Source organism: Pelophylax lessonae (genome assembly GCF_965119305.1).
Source record: "Pelophylax lessonae genome assembly, chromosome: 8".
NCBI classification, from domain to species: domain Eukaryota; kingdom Metazoa; phylum Chordata; class Amphibia; order Anura; family Ranidae; genus Pelophylax; species Pelophylax lessonae.
Genome location: NC_138775.1, coordinates 148,170,910 through 148,191,917, shown reverse-complemented (window position 1 = coordinate 148,191,917; position 21,008 = coordinate 148,170,910). Strand labels below are relative to the sequence as shown.

At 38.2% G+C, this 21,008-nt stretch overlaps 1 protein-coding gene across 2 annotated transcripts in view; it reads left to right on the top strand.

The window, feature by feature from the left end:
* The window catches only part of PLA2G4A (phospholipase A2 group IVA), a 201,629-nt gene that overhangs the window by 133,280 nt on the left and 47,341 nt on the right, over positions 1-21,008 (top strand). For both annotated transcript variants that reach the window (XM_082264962.1, XM_082264963.1), the window contains exons 12-13: positions 10,011-10,148; positions 11,961-12,050. In XM_082264962.1, the coding sequence (XP_082121088.1) occupies positions 10,011-10,148; positions 11,961-12,050 (228 nt within the window). The remainder of the gene's footprint in view (positions 1-10,010; positions 10,149-11,960; positions 12,051-21,008) is intronic.

The following is a 21,008-nucleotide window of genomic DNA, read 5'->3' as shown; positions in this document are numbered from 1 at the left end:
AAAGAATGCAAGCTACTATTTGATATATGATATTTAACATTTAGTTGAGTTTCAAGCATGGCATATCCTCTATATAATTGTTTGCTGTGCTTATTCCGCACATTTATTTTGCCGCTGCTCATTTTATTTTTTGGTGTCATTTCTGCAGTACTTTTTATTTATTTCATACATGCATTCCTGTTCCTAGCATGTCTACTGTAGGTTTAATAATATTTTTCAGAAATAGCAGAAATAAAGACAAAGCTTTTTTTTTTCATTTTGGATAGAGTAAGAAACTGTAATAACCCTTGTCAGTTGTGTTTTTTTTTTCACTTCCTGTCCCATAGCCAAAATAGAAAGGAGAGGAAACTTCTCCAAAATTAGGGATTGCCTGGTTGTCATTAGGGTCACCAGAACTAGTGTACCCATTCAAAGACTTTCTCTCTATTAACGTGATAACTAGCTCACACGTGTCTTTATGGACCTTGTTTGTGCACTGGTGCACAGTCATGTTGGAACAGGAAAGACTGTTCCCACAAAGTTGTGTATATTGGATCTTAATGTATGCTTGATGCGCAAGTATCTCAGTTGCGCTAACAAGTGTACTTTTGGATATTAATATATGCCAAGCGCAATTAATCCCATTGTGTTAAAAAACATTTCTCAGCTCTTTTGTATAAGGTAATGGAGCTTGCTCAGCAGTACCCAGTAATACAGACACACAGGCTGTTATCACATTTAATGCTCGATAGTGTCCTGCCTAAAGCATTGAGCTCTGTTTATTTATGGGACAACACAGGGATAACAGCAGGAATTGATGGCTATACAACATCAGCCAATCCGTTCCAAATGTACAGTCACATGACATAAGTTACTCATAGAATCAGCCAATGAGACACCTGTATACATTCAAATATACAATAGAAAAGGGGAGTACACTATGGTGAATGAGCAGAACAGCGTGCATGGCTTCCCGCCGTTGGTGCGTGGAAATTCGCGCACCGAAGTTAACAATGAAACCCACGTGTAGCGGAATTCATGCCTAACACTACACAATGAAACCAGTGTGTAGAACCGTGAATGCTGCTCTGATCAATCTCGGGCATGCCCTACTACTAGCGTTAAAACCACTCAGCAAGGCTCAGAGAACAATGCCTAATAGGATTATACTACTGTTCCCATAGACGTGAGGCTATCTGCAGGGAAAGAGCCATGCTGTTTCCACTATGGTAATCAGGCACAGTAAAAAGACATGAGCGTGTAATCCTTCATAAAGGCAGATGGATATCAAAACGATATTGACTTCACAGAGCAAACATATCCCCGCTGAGTGAACAAATCTGCACATTATACAGGGGCCCCCGCTGGTGGTCATATCCTTGCTGCTTGATCCCTAAACTCTGCACCGCAATACACCTCAGACATAATCATAGTGCACGGAGATGTCTATGTAGAGCAAATGTGTCTACACATCTAAAGGAAGGTTTTCACTGCCAGTAGTCTTTCCTCAATGCTGGTTTGCCTGTACACGCTCTACTGTGCATATTGCAAGCAAACCGACAACAGAAGCAATAATGACAAGCTAAATAAAACACATTCTGAAAAATGTCCACACTAGTCCTAATAATATTTCCACAACAGTTGGGAGCATGAAAATGTCCAAAATGACTTGGTATGCTGACGCCTTAAGAGTTCCCCTTACTGGACCTAAGGGGCCAAGCCCATCCCCTGAAAAACAACCCTACACCATAATCCCCCCCACCACCAAATGATTTGGACCAGTACACAAAGCATTGATGAGCAAGTTTGGGGTGGAGGAACTTGACTGACCTGTACCTCAACCCAAAAGTACACCTTTGGGATAAATTAGAGCAGAAACTGCGAGCCAGGCCTGGTTTTCCACATCAGTGCCTGACCTCACAAATGTCCTTCTGAAAGAATGGTCAAACATTCCCATAGACACACTCCTAAACCTTGTGGACAGCCTTCCCAGAAGAGTTTAAGCTGTTATAGCTGCAAAGGGTGGGCCAACTCAATATTGAACCCTATGGACTAAGACTGAGTGTGCAAGGTAGGCGTCCCAATACTTTTGGTATGATCCTTGATCCTTGATACTTTCACCTCTGGATGTGATTTCTTAGATTGTACCATCAGAACCCTAGCTTTTCAATTGTGAAAACTCACACCAATTATTTCTCAGTTATTGCATGCAAGCTAGGTAAATACAAATAATATGTTATCTTGTATGATCTAACATTTTTGTTTGGTATTGGGCAAAGTATTAAATACACTTTGTCTATCTCAAATGGCCTAGCAACAGATTGGGCAATAGGGGACAATAGGGAAGTTAAGTACTACTTGCTAAATGTCTCTATTGTATAGTGAACCTATTACTTTGCCCAGTATGTATATTGCTAAATATCCTGCAAAGCAGACAGTCATTTGTATTTTATTTGAATTAAAGACAATTAAATCCTTCCTTAGCATTATAGCAATAAATGTCTGTGTTCCTGATACATTTTCATTTCTTTTTACATAATACTATCACAAAAGGAACCAAGTCTGCCATATGTCTGATAGCACACATGAGAGTTGATGCAATAGCAACCTTTAAAGTCCATATCACACATGTGATTCTGTTGTTGGTGACAATTGCCATTGCCATCAACAGAATCTCTAAGAATCTACTAACCTTCTCTTATGACAACACTGCCTCACAACCTGAACCAGCAAGATACTACTCTGTTTTTGTACAACCAATGAAGGAGCTACAACCATTAGGTAAAGTGGCAGTTGGACGTTGGTAATCCTCACCAGTGGTAGAATTGTATGAGTCACACACACAGCATCCACATGTAGGGGAAAAAAAAACATTAGTACTGTTGGCTGCTGCATTATGTTGCTTGATTTATCAAAAAGTGAAACTTTAAGTAGAACTGAGCTGCAGCAAACTAGTTACACATTCTGGCAAACTCAACCACTAGTTTGCACTATTGCAGCAATGACAGATCTGCACTCCTCGTTGTCACTGCTGCCATCTTCTCCGCTGGTTCTTTTGAAACACACATCTGCATACAATAGTTGTGCAATGATGGTGTATTCCTGCACATGCATGCATCCCAGCACTCAACTGAACTTTCGGCATCCTAAAAATTCCTGGAGTGTACACTACACTGTGCATGAACCTCCAATCTGGTACAATTAATTTAAAATGCTAGCACAATTGCCAGTGAATAGGCAGTTTTTTTTTTTTTTGGGTGGAAGAAGCGTATGTTTCTTCTGCCAAAAGAAAACTTTACCTTCTAGTATTTTTTGAAAATTTTAGTTCTCCTTTTAATAACTTGTTACAGTTGTGTCTGTGTATTTAAGCTGGAAATGTTTATTTTTAAATTTTACCTAATTCATGTCTAGTGCATGATTCCCTTTTGCATTTGTTGTGTGTTCCCTGTTAAGTTTGTGTTGTATGTTTTTGTCCATTTAATTACTCCTGTTTAGCCTGTATTGTCAATTGCTTTGTTTGGGGTTGGATCTTCTGTTTGTGCATTATGATGTGATCCTGTTATTTGGTCTATGTAAGTTTTTCTTCTGATATGTGTTTTCTATATAGCATATATGAAATGATGATCATACCCCTCAATAGCAAAATAATGGTATTGTTTGTATGGCAATCAGAAGAAAGCAGCCAGAGAAGGGGATTGTTGGGTCCACCTGCAGCAATACAAGTTGCTTGTATATGTGTATCCCAAAGCTTACAGCTTTGACTGTCTGTTCCAGTCTGTCTGTAGAGGTACACTGTTTCTGTATGTGTGCAGTTGTTAAGCCAGGCAATTCATACGGGGAGCTGTGCTGAAGCACAAATCCATTAGTAGCGTCAACAGCTATAGCAATTACTCCTGCTCCCTGGTAAGAGCCATTTACCATCAACTAGGAGCACAGTTTTCTACTGTCTGTACCTCCTAATTTTTTACCTGCTCTTCTGTATGGTTGCACTATTCTCATGTCTCTGTTCTTGTTCTACTTGGCTTTCTACTATGCCAATCATTAAATTCCTTCACTCCAGGAATTACCAAATCTCCTAGATACAGCTGTTACCTGTAACAATTCATAACACTTTTTCAATGCATAAAAATGTTAAATCTATTTGTTAACACCACTTTATGATTGTGCAATACTATAAGATTTTTTTACTTTTTGAGAAAATGGCAAATGGAAGAAAAGTAGCACATACCTTCACAATGCCTACACCCCCCCGAAAGCAGGGATAGCCCTGTACTCATGGGTATTAAGGCTAGTATTGACAGCAGGGTGGATGCCCATCTACATGCCCTGGTTTCACTAACCCAGACCAAGTATTCATATTAGGAAATTTGGCATTTTACTAGCTTTCCTTAGTCCTTGTGATTCAGGACTAGTGAGAGCAGAGATAGTCAGACAACTGGCACTTTTACATGAAAGGCCAGGAATAGCAGGCTACATATTTCCTTCATGACAAGTGCACTTGTTTTTTTCAGCCTTCGGTTAGGTCATGCCATTATTTCTTGTGGGATTTGGATAATAAACTGAACAAATTTGAAAAAAAAACATTTGATTTATTGCCATACTATTGCAACTCTTTAACTTCTTAAGTGTTTCAAAAACGCCTGTAACTTGGTCCAATAAATGTCTATTGAGGATCTCTCGAATACTATTAGCCCTTGACTTCATGCACTTTGACTTAATTCACTTAAAGACGTAAGCAGGAAGGAGTTGTTTACATGAATAATTTATAAAAACATTTTGTTCTGACGTCTTCAACAAATGACTGCAAACCTAGCTAGGAGTGTGTCGGCTAGCAAGTGTCTGACTAAACGCCTAATAAAAATGAAGAATGCTAAGAGCAAGATTTACCCAATGTTTTACATTCTGGCTCGTTATCTCAATGATTGATCTTCTTGGGTTTAAAATAGCGTGGTATGTTGTACGTCCTGAGAGACTGATACAATAAAAATCATGCTATAGTGCATTTACAAAATCACAGAAGCATAAGTAAAAACTGCATGTAACATTGGATCAGGACAACAGTCTCAAGTCATGGGTGGCAGACAGACACCCAACATTCAAATCTCTGAAAAAGGGAATATCAATCAGTCAGATTGGAAATCCTGTTACAATTACTTTTCCCTTCAATGAGATAAGCAGCACATCCAACTAGAGAAGCAATGGCCAATTTATCTATCAGATCAGAAAATGATTGGTTAGTCTCCCTGATGTCATCTGGCCGAGTCAATCAACTAAGGTAGATTTTTCTAGCTGATCGCTATTTATCTACAGGAAAATGGCCAGCGCATGCATCTACTTTCCATAGGTGCAAACATCCAAGTTTACCCAAAGTAATCTTGTATGTTTATAGAAACCATATCAAGCATGCAATACCACCGTCCTTTTGTGTTGGCACAATTAAGGCTAAAACACCCCTTTCCAGAGTGACAAAGGCAAATAAAAATTATTTTACTTTAAATCCTATGTAACTGTTCACAGTGCTGCCCTGGGTTTGCGTTGAGTTTTGAAAAGACATGCATGCTCCATCTTTGGTGTGCCTTTCAAAAGTGCACCGGAAGTGCGCCTTCCATTGTAAGTCAATTGGAACACATTAAAAGTGCACCACATCTGCATTTCTGGCTTAATTTTTGAGCCACTTGTCTGTCTCGCAGGTGCAAGCTGGCATTCATGAAACCAGAAAGCATACCAAAAATACATTAAAAGCATATAAAAAATGTGATATGTATTTATTTTTTAAAAAAAACATACCATATTTTTAAGCACACCAGTGGGAAAGGGCCCTAATTAGTACATGTTATGTTCTGTCTGCTGATGTCAGGCTTTAAAATTGAGAAAACACCAAATTGTGTTTTAAATCTTTGTCATACCCTATCCAAATTTTGAAATAAATACCTTCAGCCAAGGATTAAAACATTAAACTGGTGCATTTTATGTTTGTTGCACTAAAAATACTGCATCTTTTAAATCTATAGATACTACAAATATATTTTTTTTAAAGAAGCTATCATAAAATGTACTTGAAAAGGACAACAGTATTAAAAACTCAGGATCACAGTATTTTAAATGCCTGAACCCAAAACTGGTATGCAAAGCATACTAGCACATTTGCCATTGTCTTACGGGTTTTTTTTTTCCATAAACCAGCCACGGTTAACAACCGATTTACTTTATAATAATTTGTTCATATTGTAGATTATATGTGAACGAGGAAGCATTATAATAACATTTGAACCACATAATGAATTTGATCATAATCGCATGCAAATATTCCAACTGTGGGTAGCTGTTATAACATACAAAGCAATTAAGCAAATATTTATATGTGACTGTTTTTTAATTTTGTACAATATATTTTAAAAAAAGTCATTATTTAAGGTTTCTGTATAATAAATTATGTTAATACCTGTAATTCTATATTTAAAAATAGTATTAGCTTTAAATGTATAGATCATCGTTCCATTCAAAATAAAGTTTTTTTTTTTAGAACATGAGTAGCTGCTGAAGTCACTATAAGCTATCAGTTGCAGTTAAAATGAACCACAAGCCTGAAAATACTTTATTAGGCACATCTGTCCTATCCAGAACTTTTGTTACACACACTGGTATTGCTCACCAGTCTAGTATTCTGGTTGTAATCTTTAGGCTAGCCTCTCATCTGGTAGGTGCTTAATCAGCAATACACAGCTCAGTAGATAGCATGTTTTTTACCTATGAAAATGATCTTCTGCCAGACAAATCCAGTGCAGGCTATTCAGAGCAAACTGGTAGCAATTGTTCCATATGAGATCAGCTTGAGACTCTTCTCAGTTCTTTCACAGGGGGTTCAGACATGCCACTGACCTACTTTTAAAGGAGGAGTAGGTTTGATAGCTGTGCTCCAAAAAAAAAACAGAAGGCAAAGGGCCAGTCAACAGTATAGGTTCTGGTCTCCCTGCAGCAGATTGTTCCTCATTACTGACATACCAAGCCATGTTCTGCACTTTGTTCCTTTGTTTGGAATGCTTGAAGTAATAGATTGATGGTGCTGGAACCATAGGTAGCTATACAGCACTGTGCAAAAGGATTAGGCAGGTGTGAAAAAATGCTGTAAATTAGGAATACTTTCAGAAATAAAAGTGTCAATAGTTTATTTTTAGCAATTAACAAAATGGAAAGTAAATGAACCGAAGAGAAATCAAAATCAAAAATTAATATTTGGCGTGACAACCTTGCACACAGTTTTTGAAAGAACTTGGCAGAAAGGTTTTTTCAAACACCTTGGAGAACTAACCACAATTCTTCTGTGGATGTAGGTTGCCTCAAAGCCATATGTCTTTTCTTGTAATCCTGGACAGACTTGATGATGTTGAGATCAGGGATCTGTGGGGGCCAAACCATTACTTCCAGGAATCCTTGTTCTTCTTAGCACACTGAAGATCATTCTTAATGACATTGGCTGCACGTTTGGGGTTGTTGTCCTGCTGCAGTATAAATTTGGGGCCGAACACACACATCTCTTGATGGTATGGCACGATGGATAAGTATCTGCCTGTATTTCTCAGCATTGAGGATGCCATTGATCCTGACCAGATCTCCAAATCCACTTGCAGAAATGCAGCCCCAAACTTGCAAGGAACCTCCACAATTCTGCAGACACTCATTATTGTATCACTCTCCGGTCTCTCAGTGAACAAACTGCCTCCTGCTATAGACATATATTTCAAATTTTGACTCACCAGTCCAGAACACCTTGATGTAATTTTTCTACACCTCAGTTCCTATATTCTCATGCATAGGACATGGAAACAAGGTTAGGTGGCCCAACTAGGCAGAAAAACGAAGGAACTGGGGTTCAGAAAAATGGCAGCAGATGCTCTGACTGGTGAGTCAAAATTTTAAATATTTGTCTATAGCAACAGGCAGTTTGTTCACAAATAGCTGGAGAGAGGTACATTAATGAGTGTACAAATGAGTGTAACGTGCCCACAAAGGTGAATTTAGCCTTTAAATAAGAAGTTCATTGGAGGAGTAAAAGAGTTCAAGAAACAATGTTGAAGGCAAGATTTTCCAAGGTTTAAGTTTGTCCAGGGAGCTGTCCAGCATCTCAGTTGGCTCTGCAATAAGAGATACTGCAAGACACAGCAGAGGTTATAGGCTCAGATTGTTTCCTGAGAGTCACAGTGGTCACATGACCGGTAACCCACTCTACCAGCTCCCAATGTAAACAGTGACCAGGAAGTATCAATGACATGATGCTGAACGTGCTACCAGCACAAAACAGTGGCACCTGCTGTGTGCATATAGATGTTGAAACTGGATAAAATCTGCCACTGTCTACCACATATATGTTGCCAGGCCAACAGGTTAACTGTATGTAAAGAAAAGTTGTTTTTCCCTTTAGTTAATTCAGGGACACAGCTCCTGTCATTCTTGACCATTGGGTTATACTGCCCCCTAATGGTCAAGAATGACAGGAGCTGTGTCTGTCAATCAACATCAGAACTGAAAAATGATATACAAAGTAAATTCCACGCGCCCAGGAAATTTAAAATGGTGGGTTTAAATATTATCTAAAAGACTCTGGTAAAAAGAAAATAAAATTAGCAGCCTGCTGTATATATAAGGGGTGATTGAAAAATGTATGATCTCAATAAAAGATCAAATACAGCGCTTGCTTAGAACTCTAAATACTAAATATGTAATGCCAATATATATCAAAGCATCGGATTGCCACAGAACATCAACTTAAAATCTACTAAATGGTAATTGCAAATAAGTGCAAGGTGTGCAAATCAGTGCAAATTAACACAGCATAAATATATATGTAAATACAAATTTCATTCAATATGTAGAGAGTAAAAACATCTGATAAAAATATGATAAAAGATCTCTCTATAAATATATAAATAACAAAATTGTCCAAAATGTGTAAAGTGACGGCTGTGCTTTCAATTGATGAGTTATATATATAACCAAAAAAAGTTTTCCAAAATGTTAAAGGTGGCTTCTGTGCTTCAAATTTATACAAATAAAATATGTATGTTTATAAGAAATATATATGATTATAGAAAAAAGTCCATTATATAAAGTGACTGCTTTGCTCAAAATTAATAACCACCAAATTATTAGGATGACTTTGGCGCTCCAAAATAATAGGGATAAAAATGTCCTTAATGGCAGGTATATCCTCAATTCCAAAATGTAGATGGTCTATCCATAATATAAATTCCTTTATAAATAAGTGAATTAAATCACTTACCAGATGACGTGGGTTCTGTATGCCGTATGGCACCAGAACCTTTCAGGTTTATAAAGCCCCCTGGGCTTGAAGGATATTTCCCCTCTGTGTATTCCTCTGGATTCCTAGGGTGCTTCTCTGCTCCGGGGTACTCGATGCCAAACACTGTTGATCCTGCTAGGGGTCAAGTGAGCTTCTAACTTGCTGCCCAAAAATAGTTTAATACCCGTCTAGAGGAAAGAATATTCAGACCCCCCCCCCCCCCCTGAAATTACATAGCATTCGGGCACTCTTACTTCCATCTGCCAGGTAACAAGTCTACTTGATTATGTAACATGTAGGAAAGTGTACAGAAAGTGTCTGGGATATGTAATGTAGATTGTGTGGACTGCGGCAGTCCAGGGCAAGTTACATCCATCATTTAGTAGAGAATACTTTATAATCCATACCGAGGCCTTGGCAATTTATCAGGTCAGACACCACTGCCCAAGTCAAGTCGCGGTCAGGTCAAATCCCACTGCCACTTTGAAATATCCCATGGAGTGAGAGTGACATGGTGCAATTTCTTGCTTTCACTCCCTGGATTTTAGTTTTAATACAACTATAAGATTAAAATAAAATAATTTCTTGCACCTATATTAAATCAATTCTATGTAATTCTATGTGGGATTTAGGTGGGTTTTAGCTGATTTTGTTTTATATTTAGAAAATACTGGTTTTGTACTTTTATACCTTCCAATTATATCCACCTGATTCAATGCCATTTTACTTGCAGACTGGGTGGAATTTACTCCCTATGAAATAGGGATGGCAAAGTATGGCACATTTATGTCTCCTGAGCTTTTTGGAAGTAAGTTTTATATGGGATCAGTTATTAAGAAATATGAAGAATATCCTCTGCATTTTCTAATGGGTGAGTAAAATCAGTTATACTAAAGTAACAAACAAGATTGTTTATTTGGATTAAATAAGTCTTTAAAAAATGTTTTTAAATATGTTAAAATTGCATTTGAATGACATTTGTACCTTTTTTTATTTATCTGATTTTGGATGCATTTCTCTTCCCCCATCCTTTAGGTAGTAGACAAAATCAGATGTTAGCTGAACTTTATTTAGCATATACCCCTCTACAATGCACTACATGGCGGTAGTGAATATTGTTTACAATATGTCTTTACTCCACTGTGCAGATGCACCAATAGTACTCTCCAGAATTATGTGACGGCAAAGTGTAGCACAACTGCTAGGGAGAAAACTTAAAGTAAACCATGCCTGACAGTGGGGTAGAGCTGTATTGTGCTAGATTTGAGTGTGAGTTTTAAGTTTTTTTTTCCAATGCGTAAAGGACACACAGGGAGTTTTTAGTATACATGTGCAGCTACACTCAAAATGTTATTAAGCAAGGCATGTTAGGTGGTAATCAGCTAATTAAACAGTATGACTAGTAAAAGTTGTATTTTTCAGTAGATGCAGTGAGCTACTCATGCCTTTAGTGACACTAAAATACAATTAACTTTTTTGCAGGCACTGACATGCTTGAGCTAACCCTTGCAATTTTTCATGTACCATAGACTCAACAGTTGCTATCCAAAGCCATCAGAATTGGTGTTTCAGTTGACAGGAACGTACCTATAAGCATTAGATTAAACAGTCTGACATATAGGCAACAGCAGACACCCCAAGTTTGAATCCAGCCCCATGATGAAGTTGTAAAGTGTGGTCTTTTTTTTTATGTATATAAAATCAATTTACAATCAAAAAAATAAATATATACCTGCACAATTCTAAAATGCAGTAACTGAATCGAATATACTGTATATAGAGAAACAATTGTTTTTTTGCCTCAATTTCTGAATACGTTTTGCACAAAGACATTAAAAAGATGAGGATTCCCAGAGCGCTATGGGCTATCTGAAAAAACAGTATTGCAGAAGCTGCCTGCTTTTAGGCTCACATTGTGGGACTAAAACTATGGACAAAGCCATTCAGTAAGGACTGGTTTGACTTTTGTGTACAATTTAGCATGCGCAATTTAGATATGTTTACAACAGCTGCTAAGAAAGAGAATAAAAACATAAAAAGGAGCCAATTGTTCCACATGCTAACTAAAAATAAGAATACAAATTTTGATATTTCATATTTAACGGACCAAAAGAAAAATAAAATTGAATTTTATACAAATTTGGTTTAGGCTTCTTTCACACGGTCCGCCTCCCCAGGCGGATCCGTGTTGCTCAGCGGGGATCGATCCGCGATCCCCGCTGAGCCGGGCGGATGACAGCTCCGTCTCCGCTTGCAGAGCAGAGAGGGAGGTGTCTCAGCACCCGCTGCCCTCTATGGGGGATCAGAGGAGAGCGGACCGCTTGTCCGCTCTCATCAGATCCGCTCCGCTCCGATTACTGAACGGATGGAAAAATAGGGTTTCCATCCGTCCAGATTTCAGCACAGAATCGGATGCGGATGGCAGCGGGTGTCAGCGGAGGTGACCTCCGCTGACACCCCCGCTGCCCCATAGAGCTGCATGGAGGATCCGATCAGATCCGCCTAAAAAACTGACAGGCGGATCTGATCGGACCACCCGTGTGAAAGAGCCCTTTGGTAATAACTATTATAAATAATAAAGAAAATATATACAAACCACTCTTTCTTTCCTATAAACTAAATTATATGCATGAAACCAATGGATTAAACAATTATGCCTCAAAAAAACGTTGCTTTCTTTCAGGTGTCTGGGGTAGCGCATTCTCAATACTCTTCAACAGAGTTCTTGGAGTTTCCAGCCATAAGGCAGGACCTACAATGGAAGAAGAACTGGGTAACTGTTACTCGCAAATTAGTGATTTCATATAAATAATAAGAATTGTATAATACTTTTACATTAATTTAGGCTTCATGTACACTGCTGCTGATAAATGGACGTTTAGGAGCAGTTACATATAGTTAGTCAGATTGAAAAAAGACCATCTGGTTCAACCAAAAAAAAAATTATTGAAAGCCCAACCATACAATCCCATATACACAATACTATACCTGCAGTTGATCCAGAGGAAGGTGAAAAAAAAAACCCCCAGCAAAGCATGATCCAATTTGCTACAGCAGGGGAAAAAAAATCCTTCCTGATCCCCCGAGAGGCAATCAGATATTCCCTTGATCAACTTTACCTAAACAAAAATAAAAAAAATTAGTACCCATTTATATTATGTACACCTAGGAAATAATCCAGGCCTTTTTTAAAGCAATCAAGTGAGCTAGCCAGAACCACCTCTGGAGGGAGTCTATTCCACATTTTCACAGCTCTTACGGTGAAGAAACCTTTCCGTATTTGGAGACTAAATCTGTTTTCCTCTAGACGTAAAGAGTGCCCCATTGTCCTCTGTGTTGACCTTAAAGTGAACAACTCAACACCAAGTTCACTATATGGACCCCTTATGTATTTATACATGTTAATCATATCCCCCCTTAATCTCCTCTTCTCAAGAGAGAATAAATTCAGTTCCTCTAATCTTTTCTCATAGCTGAGGTCCTCCATGCCTCTTATCAGTTTGGTTGCCCTTCTCTGCACTTTCTCCAGTTCCATGATATCCTTTTTAAGAACTGGTACCCAAAACTGAACTGCATATTCCAGATGAGGTCATGCTAATGATCTGTACTTGGGTAAAAATATATCTCTCTCTCTCTGGAGTCCATGGCTGTTAATACAAGAAACGACTTTGCTTGCTTTGGAAACAGCAGCTTGGCATTGCATGCTATTATTAAGCTTAGGATCTATCAGAACACCCAGATCCTTCTCCGCTATGGATTCCCCCAGTTCTTCTCCACCTAGTATGTATGATGCATGCATATTCTTAGCCCCCAAGTGCATAACTTTACATTTATTAACATTAAACCTCATTTGCCACATGGTTGCCCAATGAAACATTGCATTGAGGTCAGCTTGTAAGCTGGAGACATCCTTGTAAAGAAGTTATTTCACTGCAAAGCTTGGTGTCATCTGCAAAGACTGAAATGCTACTTTTAATCCCAGACCCTATATTATTTATAAAGATATTAAAAAGTAAGGGTCCCAACACTGAACCTTGGGGTACACCACTGATAACTTTAGACCATTCAGAGTAAGAATCATTAACCACTACTCTCTGAATTCTATCTTTTAGCCAATTTTCTATCCAATTGCAAACCAATCTTTCCAAGACAGTAGACTTTACCTTACACATTAGCCGTATGTGGGGAACTGTGTCAAACGCTTTTTCAAAATCCAAGTATACTACGTCCACAGCCACCCCTCTGTCCAAGGTTTTACTTACCTCCTCATAAAAAGAAAAAAGGTTTGTTTGAAAACTTCTGTCTTTCGTGAAACCATGCTGTCTGTTGCTTATAATATTTTTTTCCAGCAAGAACTCATCTATGTGGTCTTTTATTAAATTCTCCAATATCTTCCCAACTATAGAAGTTAAACTAACAGGTCTATAGTTACTTGGCAAAGACTTTGATCCTTTTTAAATGCAGGCACCTACGCCAATCCAGTGGTACTATTCCAGTCCTCCAGTTGGGCAAAAAAATGCGTTCAGATGGAAGTTTATTGGCATTTGAAACGCCAAATGCTTGTAACAGCGTGCAAACGCGTCTAAACACGATAACTCGCGTTTATAAGCATTTTGTTTATAGGTGTTTCCAATAGGGTTACATTTCTGAACATTTTACAATTTTTTTTAAAAATGCTTCTAAACACAAACACCACTAAACACACATAAACGCAGCATGCAAACGCAGCAAAACTGACTTTAACTGTCGGGTACTAACTGTCAAGTTCCAGCGTTCAGGAGAGCTTTTCAAACGTCCCGTGTACATGAAGCCTTAAAGTCATGTTTAGTCTCTTTTTGAGATACAGTATATATTACCACAGACTGTATAGAACCTCTCAGTTATTTAATAGACAGCTAAGCTGGCCATACGCATTACAATTTGATGTGATCTCTGTATCCCTCGTTTTGAAAACAGCAGTTGGATGGTAGCTGTGCAAGTCTCTCCACCAGAATTCCTGAGCAATATATAAACATGCTGACCACCAAAGCAGCATCTTTTTCAAATGGAATTATCGTATTTGTTAGATTGACCTATATTAATATGGTAAACTTGAGCCTATACAGCAGAACATATGCCTGCATATTAGACTGTTTACTTTAATCACATGCTGTCTGCCCCGTAGCAGTTTTACTGCTACAGTCCTGCTATAAATCGCCATAACTAGTAAAAAATGTAAATTAAAAAAATGATCTCAGTTTGTAGACGCTATAATGTTTGCGCAAGCCAATTAATATACGCTTATTGGAGTTTTTTTTGCCAAATATATGTAGCAGAATACATTAGCCAAAATTTATGAAGAAATTTTATTTATTTATTTTTTTTATTAGATATGTTTTTTAGCAGAAAGTAAAACATTTTATTTTGTTTTTTTCAAAATTATCTCGAATTTTTTGTTTATAGCGCAAAAAATAAAAACCACAGAGGTATTTGTGGGAAAAAATTACATACATTTTGTTTGGGTACAGTGTCTCATGACTGCGCAATTGTCAGTTAAAGTATTGCAGTGCAGTATTGCAAAAAATGTCCTGGTCAGGAAAGGGGGTAAATCATCCAGCACTCAAGTGGTTAGTGGTTCCAAAGCCAAATGTTTAGATAGCAGTATTACCCCCTCATTACCCTTACCTCACATCACTCACTCAATCCAAAGCTCTACCTGTCTGTAGTGGCCCTGTCCTCTCTCCCCTCTGTCAATCAAATCACGTAATGAAGGAGCAGGGGGTATGGCTCAGCCATGCTTTTTTTGTTTATGGACACAGGCAGCATGGCTCTTGATTGAGTCTGCACAAGTGCCCCTATAGCAAACCGCTTGCTATGGGGACACTTGGAAGGGAAGAGGAACCATGAGCGCTGGTGGAGCCACTCTGTGCAATTAAGACTTTACAATCACTTTAATTACTCAACCATGTTTTTTAATCTTAAAATCCTTTTTAGTTGCATTGGTTTTGTATAAAAGACATTACTAAATAAAAATAGATAAATGTACTTTAATAAAGAAGACCTAAAGTAAATATCTAGGTAGATAGTTCCTTAACCTTCCTAGCGGTATTCCCGAGCGTGACTCGGGGTTAGATTTTAGAGCCAAAAGCGGTAACCCCGAGCCACACTCGGGGTACCGCTAGGAAGATCGCTGGATCCTGGTAGAGGTTTTACTTACCTTTTCGCCGGGATCCAGCGAAGAATGCAGGCGGTATGCGGCGGCGGAGCTTCCTCCCGATCGTCTGCGAGCCCCGGCTTCCGTCTCCGGCGACGGGACGTCCGCAGGGGGGTGGAACCGGCGGCAAATTCAAATGTAAAACACACCAAGCACACTGATACCATTCAAAATAAAAAAAATTCACATTACATTGCCCCCCAGTGCCCTTTCCTGCAGTTTTACTGTACTTTTTATGTAAATTTATATATATATATATACACGTATACATATATATATCTATATATATATATATATATATATATATATATATATACATACACACGTGTATATATATATATATATATATATATATATAATATATGTATACATACATATATATATATATATATATATATATATATATATATATATATATATATATATATATATATATATATATAATAAATGTATACAGTTGGTTTGGGCTGCTCATTCACAAGAATTACATGTAAAATAATGGTACCGCTTTCAGCACCTAAAATCCAAAAGAATCATACCGCCAGGGAGGTTAATAAGACATGAAGCTCAATTCACAAAGCTAACACAACAGAGTAAATATACTTATTTTTTTTATTTGAGTTTATTGAGATTTGAATTGATCCCATGTAATAAAATAAAAGCTTCTATAGGTATAAAGTGCAGATACCTAAAGGTGCCTACACATACCTGCAGCAGATACAAAGCCCATGTTGCATACCTGCAGCAGATACAAAGCCCATGTTGCTATGGGAGGGGTCATTCAGACAGGCAAATTAGCTGCATCTTGTAATTCCCTGGATTGGATTAGCTGCCCTCTAATATCTAGGACAGTTATATTATTTCATTATTATTGATTATTAAGGTTCTAAAATATTTGCATAGCTACAGTATCTATAAATATAGCATCACATTCTTTAATGCAATGCCCAGTAAACACGATGAGAAAACCGGACGAAAAATACAATTTTTGGAGAGATCGTCCGATAATCTGATCGTTAATACACAGCTTTCGACAGCCAATCATGACAGTTCATGTGAAATTATCCGAAGGATAAGCACGAAAAGGTTTCTTGTACTATAACAGAACAAACGATTCTCTTTTATTTAGTACAGCATTCATCTCTAAAAAATTGAGTGACCAAACAAGAAAAAAATAAAAAGACAATCACTCGGGTGTATAATCGTGTGTACCTGGCTTAGGACTACACTTAGACAATCAGATGAATGACGATGAGCAGACAGATTTGAGTGAACTGGAACTTTATTCTACATTTGACTAATTTACAGTGAAAATATGTTCATTCAGATCCCCACTGCAGTAGGAAAATGAATCTGCTCCATAAGAGAGCAGGAAAAGGGTTATTTGCAGGTTAAAACTTTTTTTATATACAGTGGGTACGGAAAGTATTCAGACCCCCTTAAATTTTTCACTCTTTGTTATATTGCAGCCATTTGCTAAAATCATTTAAGTTCATTCTTCTTCCTCATGAATGTACACATAGCACCCCATACTGACAGAAAAACACAGAATTGTTGACATTGTTGCAGATTTATTAAAAAAGAAAAACTGAAATATCACATGGTCCTAAGTATTCAGACCCTTTGCTCAGTATTTAGTAAAAGCCCCCTTTTGATCTAATACAGCCAGGAGTCTTTTTGGGAAAGATGCAACAAGTCTTTCACACCTGGATTTGGGGATCCTCTGCCATTCCTCCTTGCAGATCCTCTCCAGTTCTGTCAGGTTGGATGGTAAAAGTTGGTGGGCAGCCATTCACGGAGTTGTTGTGAAGCCACTCCTTCGTTATTTTAGCTGTGTGCTTAGGGTCATTGTCTTGATGGAAGGTAAACCTTCGGCCCAGTCTGAGGTCCAGAGCACTCTGGAGAAGGTTTTTGTCCAGGATATCCCTGTACTTGGCCGCATTCATCTTTCCCTCGATTGCAACCAGTCGTCCTGTCCCTGCAGCTGAAAAACACCCCCACAGCATGATGCTGCCACCACCATGCTTCACTGTTGGGACTGTATTGGACAGGTGATGAGCAGTGCCTGGTTTTCTCCACACATACCGCTTAGAATTAAGGCCAAAAAGTTCTATTTTGGTCTCATCAGACCAGAGAATCTTATTTCTCACCATCTTGGAGTCCTTCAGGTGTTTTTTAGCAAACTCAATGCGGGCTTTCATGTGTCTGCCATAAAGCCCCGACTGGTGGAGGGCTGCAGTGATGGTTGACTTTCTACAACTTTCTCCCATCTCCTGACTGCATCTCTGGAGCTCAGCCACAGTGATCTTTGGTTTCTTCTTTACCTCTCTCACCAAGGCTCTCCTCCCCCGATAGCTCAGTTTGGCCGGACGGCCAGCTCTAGGAAGGGTTCTGGTTGTCCCAAACGTCTTCCATTTGAGGATTATGGAGGCCACTGTGCTCTTAGGAACCTTAAGTGCAGCAGAAATCTTTTTGTAACCTTGGCCAGATCTGTGCCTTGCCACAATTCTGTCTCTGAGCTCTTCAGGCAGTTCCTTTGACCTCATGATTCTCATTTGCTCTGACATGCATTGTGATCTGGAAGGTCTTATATAGACAGGTGTGTGGCTTTCCTAATCAAGTCCAATCAGTATAATAAAACACAGCTGGACTCAAATGAAGGTGTAGAACCATCTCAAGGATGATCAGAAGAAATGGAAAGCACCTGAGTTAAATATATGAGTGTCACAGCAAAGGGTCTGAATACTTAGGACCATGTGATATTTCAGTTTTTCTTTTTTAATAAATCTGCAACAATGTCAACAATTCTGTGTTTTTCTGTCAGTATGGGGTGCTATGTGTACATTCATGAGGAAGAAGAATGAATTTAAATGATTTTAGCAAATGGCTGCAATATAACAAAGAGTGAAAAATTTAAGGGGGTCTGAATACTTTCCGTACCCACTGTATATGTACCTATATAGTCCTTGAGAACACTCTCCCTATTCATTAGGTATCACTAATTTATCCTGATTTCTTACCCCTTGTAATCTCATTGTGATGTCATTGACTTTTAAAGAAAGTGCCATACTTACTTGTAAGTAAGTACCTCATAATTCTGCAATTTGGGACCTATTAGGAAGGTATAGCATTAATCACTGGAGACAAGCAGTCTCGCCCTGTTAACCACCCCACCCTTGTTACATAATAAAAAAGAGATACCCATTGAAACGTATATCCTGGTTGATCAGAAGTCAGTAAATGAAGGACATGGAGCGTTCAAAGAACTTGTTTACTAATCCACTACACTTGAGAGGTGAATTCCACAAATCTGCTTGGCATAGCAAATCTCATTCTGCAAGGTACTGGCAGAACAGTTTTTTTTACCTGCTTTCTGATGGTGAAATTCACACACATCACAAGTTGGAGGATAATTATTTTTTTTGAGGAAACACTCCTAAATTTGTTACAAAGATCTTCCAACATGGTAGAAAAATTTCTCCAAGTAGTAACTAGCACTTTCATATTACATGCAAGGGTGATCTAAACTACCAGATTATATTATACAGTGTCTTATTTTGGCCCAGATTGATCCTGTAAAGTTAGACCTATGATTTCTTATTGTATATTAGGTTTCCACTACTACAACTTATAGCAGTTGTAAAGGCAGAAGATCAGAAGATTTAAAAAAAAAGGGAAAAAAACATTCTGCATGTATCTCCCCCCACAGCCCCTCCTAAATACAAACCTGGGCCCTATATCAATCAGAACCAGTGATGAGGAAGGGGGGGGGGGGGCAGGTATCAGGAGCGAGGACACATGAGCGCCCCCATAGCAAGCGTCTTGCTATAGGGGCAAAACCATTGCACAGAGCAGGTAAGTGTAACACGTTTGTTATTTTAATTAAAAAACAAACCTTTACAATCACTTTCAAGTGATTGTAAACCTTCTTTTTTTTAAATAAAGAACATGTCATACTTACCTGCTCTGCGCAATTGTTTTGCACAGATCAGCCCCAATCCTTTTCTTCGGTCCCTCTCAAGCACTCCTGACTCCACTATTTTGTGGGGAGCAGCTTCCTATGGGGGCACTCATGTGGGCATCTTCAGACACAGATAGCACAGCTCAGCCCCATCCCTTGCACCCTTGACACAGAATCTGATTGACAACAGTAGAAGGCAATGGTTTTTGGTGCGATCAAGCTGCCCTGTGAGGAGGGAGAGCTTCTGTTCTAGCGCTGGATCGAGATTGGGCTCAGGTAAATGCAAGTGGGGCTGGAGGAGGGGGGTCATTCTGTGGCACAGAATATTTTTTTCTTAATGCAGAGAGTTAAAAACCTTTTAAGCCTTTAAAAGCACATTCATTTTTAGTAAATAAAACATCCTGAATGTAAGTTGAACACAGTTTAAATGTAGGCATTGCAAGTAAAATGTGTCACATTTGGTCTTTAGAATGCTTCAGTCATACACTAGAAACACATATAATTTGTTTAATGTCATCAATGACATTTCCATTTCCTATTGTATGCTATTATTAGTCTCTGAAGTGTTCAACATAGTGACTTGCACAAAAGCAAACAACCCCTTCAGTATACAGTAATTCACATTTCCACGCTTTCCGTGTCTTAGGTAATTCCTTTAGCAATTGTGAATTTAGGGAGGTTTATCTTGAAACAATTAAATATTATGTATTCGCTACTACTTTTTGTGTTGACTTTTGAGTATAAAAAAACTTTTTATTATAGTGTAATATTCAATAATACACTTGTAAAGGCCCTTTCTACTTCATTTGTATCAAAATGCCTTCATTTTGTCTTGCAGCTATATTTCAACTTTCAATTCAGAATAGATCCGTTTTGCTAACATAAAATGTGATTGTTTAGGGAAGTCTGCTGCTAAAATTCACTAGCAAAACAAGCAGTAGAATACTATAGCATGCATGAACAGGTGCTGCATGCTTCAACAGATCTGTGTATGAACCTCCCCAAAACCTTGAAACCTTGGAAGCGCTAATATGAAAAGTGAGTGTGCACAGCCCAACACCACCCTCACCCCACTATTGTTCCCTTAAAGTTATGGATGCTCTTACTGACCAAGAGTAGAAAGAAAGAGGAGGTGGTTAACAAAAAGCTACGTACCAAGGCTACATTCTGTTCTTCTAATGCACACAAAATATTTTGAGTTTGTACTCCCATAGTTACAATAAAACATTTAAGGTATAATTCTTATAAAGGAGTAGACTGTTAATAATGTATCAGTAAAATCCCAGACTTGATTTAAGTTTAACATATTCTCTTTTTAAATAATTGATGAGAGGCCTCAGATTAGATCAAAAGTATCTTTGCAGGGACAATGGGTCCAATTCACAAAGCTCTAACACAAGGATAAGGTTTGATTTAGCCATGTGACAGTAATGTTATAATTTTGGAAATAATATTTGGTTAGATTAAGGACAGGTGCGTTTTTAACACTACTTTTCCATCATACTGGGTTTTCAAAGAAACTAAAATAATTTAGTGGTTGGATGAAAAGTCAATGCAAAATACTTGTTTTAGTAGTT